Raw genomic sequence first — 7801 nt, 5'->3', positions numbered from 1 at the left:
TTTGAACCTTTTCACAAGATTCTAATTTTCTGATATGATGAATTTGAGATTTTCATTTGTTGTCATTTGTAATCATCAAAATTAAACGAAATAAACATTTGAAATATATGAGTTTGTATGTAATGTATGAATATAATATACAAGTTTCAATTTTAAATGGAATTACTGAAATCAATCTACTTTTTCATGATATTCTAATTTTATGACCAGCACCTGTATGTGTTAGGCTTCTGTATTAATGGAAGTTGAAACCAACACTTCTAAAAACCTCACATGAATTGATGACAGAATGTTTTTGTTTCTGCACCAGGCTTTTTAAATGTTCTCTCTGCCTGATTAGAGACTGGACCACAAAAGACAGCAACAGCCTCAAAAGAAATCCCCCATCAGGATAATAAAATAATAAAATAAAATAAAATAAAATTCTTGAACGGTGATCAGCACGAGAGTCTCATAGTACAAGACTGGTCACTCATTTATTATTTAATGTTTCTAAACTGTTTTATATAATATGACAAGTAAAAGAAAACCTTCATTTTCCATTTCAAGCTAAGCTGACTCGGGTTATTTGGGTCTATGGAAGCTTGTGCGTCTACTCTTTGATTTTGGGAGAGCTGTGATTTATACCGCAATAAGAGTCACACTAGGTGGAAGAAGAGAGAAATACCTACGTTTTGTTGCACAATTTGTAATAGTAGTAAAAAGGTTGTGGGCGTAAAAATAGTTTGCAAAATTCTGACACATTTAAAAAACTCACGGCTGGAGGGGCTGATAAGCATACAATCTGAAGCTTACATTAAGTCCAAACTGTGACAAGAAGAAGCTGAATCAAAGAGTTCAAGTCCAATGTCTTGTGACACATTTAAAGTTTGAATGGAGTTTAGGTAGAAGTAGCTAAGTTTCAAAGATTAAAAAGGTTTTCTAGGATTTGAAAGAATCTCCACTGAGGCCAAATGGAGACCGCAATTTAATTTTAATGACGATTTGGTCAGTTTCAGACATAATGCTGTCTTCGGCTCAACGAAAATAAATAAAAACTAAATATTTTAGAACATATGAAACCTAGCTAGCACATATAAATTGGTACTGGGGACAAAAAGTCTTGATCTTGACTTCCCAAACTATAGGCATATTTTTAAAAAATCATGTGAAAACAATTTTTGTTATTTTGTTTTGTTCTCCTTCTCCTTCTTTTGGATCTTTAGGGGTCACCTCAGCAGATTATCTGCCTTCCTATCCCAGTATCCAATCCTGTCACATCAGTTCTCTGCAGATTCTCCTTCACTGCATCTATCTAGCCCCTCTAGCAGTTCCTTGTTCAACATCCTTTAAGCAACAACTCCACTAACCCTCCCCTGTTCATTTCAAATCACCTCAGCCTTGCCTTTCTGACTTTAACCACTCAAACTGAGCTAGACCTATTTCTGATCCTGTTTATTTTGGTCCCTTTAACATCTTCATCTCTGCCACTTCCAGTTCTGCATATTGCATTTTTGTTAATGCCTTGAATTCCTTTTTATCTTATTTTCTTCATTCTCTGTCAGCTTTGGTGTTAAGATTTAGCCAAGTTTAATGAAAAACAGCAAAAGCAACATTTAAAGCCACACACAAAATAAACAATGACAATAAATGTAAAGAAAATAAACATATGTTCTCATCCTTTTTTACTTATTCTTTTATATTTGTATACTTCCCCCCTTTATGCTAACATTTATGACATTAATTCTTTACCCAGTTTCCTTAGTTTTCTACAAATTCATACGCCAACCCAGTACGAACAAGATCTTTAATAATCCCATTGTTGCTGCTGTGATAAAATAGGAGAGGACGGATTAAACTAAGGAACCCTTTTCCAGACACCTCTTTCTACCCTCTGTCCTTCTAACGCTGTCCCCTCTGCCCTACGCTGTCACACTAGCACCCTCTGGTGACAAGGAGAAACAACAACAGCAGAACACAGCAACGATGCATTTACTGCGTAAACCTGAAGACACACCAACCATCATAAAGCTTTCAAAGAAATTGCACAAAGAAACGTAACTGTTGTGAAATCACTTTATATATATACCATAAAATCTGAAGTGGATTTAGAGATGCTAACAGGCATTTGTATATAAAAGGATAAAAAGGCCCGAGAAGTAAAATCTAACATTAAAAACAGGTTACCAAAACAGCAAACAGTCCAAAGTTCCAATCCTCACAGCTCAGTTCAGTTCATCATGCATTTATCATTAAAAGTCTGTCATCACACCATCCTGCCAGGGAGCAGTCCCATCCGCCTGCACAGAGATCAATAGTTATATCTCCACTCCGATGAACCCGGAAGTGAAGCCGTCCACGTCCACTTATTCGGTCCTTTCAAGCCTGTTTGTCCCCGCTACACATTGAAGTCTTGCATTCACTCGTGCGCTCTTTAGTTAAATGATTGTGAGCGTTGATTAAAAGACCAAGCCACCTCGCCGCAGGGTTGACAAGTCGACTGGGTTTTGGAGCCGAGCCAAGCCAAGCCATGGGATGGGATGGGATGGGATGGGATGGATCCTCAGTTTTCTTTTTCTTCCCACCTGATCTTAATTGTCCAGCTTAAGTAGGCCAGAAGTACCTCCTCCCAGCCAATTGGAGTCTGACAGTTGCAGTTCAGGGAGAAGGGGCAATCAACACCAGGTGCTAATAATAAGCCAAGTGAAAGACATGCTCAATCCAAACAACAAATGTGAAAAACACCCAAAATACAAATACAAATATACAATTCGAACACTACACACTCAAAATAAATCCAAACAAAATCATAAAAAAAAAAAACCACTGCACTGTCTGTGACATTTGCACCGTATCCTAAACTACAAGAGGCAGAGATATTGACTCAGGTGGCTTTAATTGACTGATTTTGATGATTTTGGTTTGGGTTTGAAAAACGGCAGCCTCTGGCCCATGTTCTGTAGGAGGTTTGTGTGAATGAAGGCAATCCTATGTGTGTGTGTGAACAGGACATCCAGAAGAAACGTCAGAACAAGGACCTGATTGAGCTGCAGTCGCTGATTGACGCTCACTTTGAGTGCAGGAAGAAAGAAGAAGAGGAGCTCATTGCTCTCAAAGAAAGAATTGTGAGATTTGTTTTGTTTTTATTTTTTTTAAATCAGACATGCACATAACTGGATGTAGGAACCAGCTCATCGAATACGTTCGAGTTGATTTTTTTTACTGAAATAAAGTGCTGAAGCTCTGTGTGTTGCTTTAGGAAAAGCGACGTGCGGAGCGAGCTGAGCAGCAGAGAATCCGCGCTGAAAAGGATAAGGAGCGACAGGCGAGGCGCGAGGTACCAAACTCCTGCTGCATGGATTCAAACTGGAGACCTAGAGGTTCATTAAAGTAAAGAGAAAATGTCAAGTTGAATAATATATTTACAGAAGTAGAAAGAATGCTTAGTTGAAGGCCAAAAAGTAACATTACACTGACCTCTGCTGGCCTTTTACATGGTAAATAGCCTGCACCTGTATAGCTCTTCATCAAGTCCGAGGACTCCAAAGCGATTCACACGACATTCAGTCATTCACCCATTCATCCACACATCCACACACTGATGGTTGTAAGCTACATTGTAGCCACAGCTGCCCTGGGATGGACTGACAGAAGTGAGGCTGCCATCACACCGGCGCCACCGAGCCCTCTGACCACCACCAGTAGGCAAGGCGGGTGAAGTTTCCTGCCCAAGGACACAACGGCTGAGACAGACGGAGCGGGGGTTTGAACTGGCAACCTAACTGTTACTAGTTACAGGACAAGCCCCTTCCTCCTGAGCCACTGCTGCCCCTTTTAGAAGCTTATGTTCAAATTTAGGTAGCAGTACATAATGTAACATACCTGGTACTTACCTGGTATAAACTAGGTAAGTACTTGGTACATATCAGGAACTTATCAGGCAATTAAATGGTACTTACCATATAGTTACCTAGTATATGCAGGGTATTTACCAGGTGAGTACACAGTATGTATCATTTAAGCAGTAGGTAAGCACCTTATAAGTACCAAGTACATATTGGGCTGTATTATGAATTTACTCATATTGATTTTCTTGAGGTCAAGTAGTGATTCTAAACATTGCAAAGAGTAAAGAAGCCAGCTGAGCATGTTAAGCTGATGTCTCTTCTTTCCCAGGCTGAGCGGATGAGAAAAGAGGAGGCTGACCTCCTCAGGAGGCATGATGATGAAGCTAAGAAGAAAATCGCTCTCACCAACATGGGATCAGGTTTCACCAGCCACCTGCAGAGAGTATTTTGTCTTTTTTATTGTTACTGTTAAGATTTTCACATTGCTTCTTCGGCCAAAGTCATTGTAAAAAAAGATGGGTTTTTTTTTTCCAACTCTTACGTTTCAAGATTGACCAGAAGAGAGGCAAGAAGCAGACTGAGAGAGAGAAGAAGAAGAAGGTTTTGGCCGAGAGACTCAAACCCCTGAATGTCGATAGCCTCTCAGACGACCAGCTGAGGTAGGAAACATAAAAGACTCGTCACTGTTTCACAGATTAATCCAATCCAACAGCTCCTTGAGTTCACACTCAAAAATCAACACGCATGAAGACTCCTACTGCAGACCATCTGCTTGATTTGACAGTTGATTTCAAAGTGCAGATTTTCTCTCACACACATTAGCCAACAGCGATCACGCATTTGATGGACCCACTGTGTCCATCTGTCTCCCGTGTCTGCTGTATTCCAAATGAGGTTAAATTAAACACTAAATACTACACTAAAAACAAATGTTCATTATTGCTCCAGATTGCATCTAGAGGTTCTCTGATTTTCATTTGTCTGACTGAAATTTAATGATAATTGTGTTCATTTAAAATAGGCCATATGTAACAGGAAACAACATTTAGCATGTGTATTATTGTACATGTGTTTTAGATGTTTCTCTCAGCTGTTTAAAGAAATTCCCTTAAGGAATATTAAAAGTACCTCAAACCAGTAAGCCAAAATGTTTCCAAATATGATAATAAATGGGTCTAAAGCTATAATTGTCAGTGTAAAAGTCCATTCTAACATTAACCGTAAACCTTAAACATTAGTACTGTGGTTGCAAAATCTATGACCTAATTACCAAAATACAGATATAATGTATTGTTTGTTTAAACCAAGATCATTTAGTTTACAAATCTGAACACCTAACCTGCTCCAAGTTATGTGTCCTTCCAGATGAGGTTTTACGCTTGATGTTTTTTTTGTTTTGTTTTTTTTTTAGGGAAAAGGCAAAAGAGCTGTGGGAGTGGCTGCAAAATCTGGAGGCAATTAAATATGACCACGCCGAGAAGCTCAACAGACAGAGATATGAGGTGAGTGAGATGACAGTTTCTAATGAAACACATCTGACGTTTCCAAATATCATGTTGGTGTTGTAAGACAGAGGTTTAGGCTTCGGCTCGGGTAATATTTAAATGAGCACCTCCTTCTAAAGACGGGACTTTATTATTGTTTGCAGCAATGAACCATTAAAGATGCAATGTCCTTGATACTGATTTGAGTCATTTAGGAATAATATCATCTGATATTAAGTCTTAATCCAATACTTGCTTTTTTTTACTTTTTTTGCCAGCACAGACTTGCAGATTACATATTATAAGTACACAGTAAAGTTATTAATTCAACACCACCATGTTTAATACCCCAGTAGTTCTGTGGGTCAGTAAGGAAAACCTATATTTATGTTGTTCCTAAAGTTTCTTTTTCATTTGTTGTTATCAGTGATGGAAAAAAAAATGAAAACATTTGTATATAGTTCAAGCAGAGCTGTGTCAGTAGTGTTGTGTTGGTGGGATGTACCCTCGCTCCAACAACTCCATAAGTTGCAGAAACCTATTTTCTCCACCACAGCAATGGGGTGGTCATCCAGAGAGAGAAACTCAGTCAGCTGTTCTGTGATCCTTTTTGCCTTTTTGCTGTTCTGTGATAATGTGTCTCTTTTCTTTAGAGTTTCCTCTAAACCAGTGGTCCTGAAGGGCCATTATCTTGCATGTTTTAGTTGTTTCCCTGCTTCAAGTTCTGTAATCACTCAGACATTTAAATCAGGGTCAAAGCAGAGAAACAACTAAAACATGCAGAACCAAAACTGAACACCGCTGGTCTAAATTGTGTTGCCTTTTTAGCTTTAGGAGTTAATGAACTCTCGTCTCATAAATCTCATCGATGGTGCTGAGTGTAGCTCTACAGCTACCGCCACAAGAAATACCCAAACTGTAAACGTTTCAAAATGCTACTTAACTGCTCCCGTGTTGTATTTTGAAATACATCATGTTATATACCTGTTATATCACAAGGTTTCACGGCACTTGTGTTGCAGCTGATGTAAAACCATAAACTGTTGTTCAGCAGCAGAGATAACGTAAACCACCTCCATCTGGACCCAGATAGGGTTCTTGTGAATGGCTCAGGAGATCCCTAATCTGCAGCAAACGAACAGTGCCTAACTAAAGAAACAAAATGTAGGAGGTGTGTTCAAATGTTGCTCTTTAATTTTTTTTCCCCCTCTTTGATGGAATCATATGAATTTAATGAAGAGCCTATATAAGCAGAAAAGGCTAAAAGGAGAAGAAGACGTAATTAGAACAGGTTTCTCTACATTTTTAGTCAAAGCTGTGTTTCTTTCAGGTCATCTCTCTCAGAAACCGTATTGATGAGCTGCAGAAACAGTAAGTAATAAACCTTAAACCCCAACATCTTCATGACATTACAACTCGTTTGACTCATTGGGTCATTTTAAACTGATCACATCATAGTTACATAACCAATAAAATAAACAACTGTTTTGTGTTTTAGTAATCAAGGGGCCTGAATGATAAATAATGATAAACTATATCTAATTATTGAATCCATTGTTAGTTTAAAGTCAGTTTGTACTCAGATTTCTGTTTGTTTAAAATAATATTATCAGAACCATGTTGCATTTCTGTATATTTGTCTGATTTTATAGGTATGCTTGATTTATTATTTTGACTTTTTTAATTAAACCAATTTACACTGCTTGATTACATCTTTTAGTATTGCTGTTGCTGCTGTAAGACGAGGGATTTGTGAGGGCTGTTTAACTAATAAATTTACATTTTTTATGTACTTTTATTAATATTTTTTCCTTAACAATGCATTCTAACCATAATACAACAGCTCCCAATCCGGTCCAACTCTGGTTAAGTCACAGGAATCGCCACCAGAGGGTGCTGCTCACCTAAAAAGTTCTCAATCCTGTTCAGTTTGGGATTCTCATTCCTTGTTTCTTGACCCTTGAGTGTTTAGTAGACTGAACTCTGTGTGTGTGAACATTACCGTGCAGTTCTGAGGGTTTGCTTTTTGCTCGTTGTGCCCTGCAGTAGCAAGAAGGGAGCTGCCTCACGCCGCAGGAAGTGAGCAGCGAGAAGGTCAGCCAAAGCGAGGACAGCTGCTCAAACGCTGTGACAACAACTGGATGTCTTAGTTCCTGCATCTGCTTGAGTGCAGCGCTTTCAGGATAAATGTAGCTTCAATAAAGAAACCGTAAAAAACGTGGCATCTGTGTGTTTGATTCAGGAAAAAAAAGAAACGCTTCTTTGTCCAGTCTGTTTTGCTTAGTGAGAATAAAATGGTTAGTTCTATAAAGTCCAACAATAAAACAGACTTTATTACTGTTAAACAATATTCAAAAGATTATGATTTAAATTAATCATTTTGAAAAATTATTATTTTACAACCTAAATAGTTCACATCAAGATTTATTAATTTAGACAAAATTAAATTAATAAAATTTAATTTTTGTAATTTTTTTATTAACATGTTAA

At 38.0% G+C, this 7801-nt stretch overlaps 1 protein-coding gene across 7 annotated transcripts in view; it reads left to right on the top strand.

Moving 5' to 3' along the window:
* The window catches only part of LOC108242125 (troponin T, fast skeletal muscle isoforms), a 20310-nt gene extending 12778 nt beyond the window's left edge, over positions 1 to 7532 (top strand). For all 7 annotated transcript variants that reach the window (XM_017426758.3, XM_017426756.3, XM_017426761.3 and 4 more), the window contains 7 exons: positions 2988 to 3104; positions 3239 to 3316; positions 4156 to 4269; positions 4377 to 4486; positions 5239 to 5329; positions 6642 to 6682; positions 7358 to 7532. In XM_017426758.3, coding sequence (XP_017282247.1) covers positions 2988 to 3104; positions 3239 to 3316; positions 4156 to 4269; positions 4377 to 4486; positions 5239 to 5329; positions 6642 to 6682; positions 7358 to 7394 — 588 coding nt within the window. In that variant the 3' untranslated portion in view covers positions 7395 to 7532. The remainder of the gene's footprint in view (positions 1 to 2987; positions 3105 to 3238; positions 3317 to 4155; positions 4270 to 4376; positions 4487 to 5238; positions 5330 to 6641; positions 6683 to 7357) is intronic.
* Positions 7533 to 7801: the final 269 nt, after the last annotated feature.

The sequence above is a fragment of the Kryptolebias marmoratus genome, linkage group LG15 (assembly GCF_001649575.2).
Source record: "Kryptolebias marmoratus isolate JLee-2015 linkage group LG15, ASM164957v2, whole genome shotgun sequence".
Lineage (NCBI taxonomy): Eukaryota > Metazoa > Chordata > Actinopteri > Cyprinodontiformes > Rivulidae > Kryptolebias > Kryptolebias marmoratus.
Note: the sequence above shows the minus strand (reverse complement) of the source record. Positions and strands in the feature narration are given on the sequence as shown.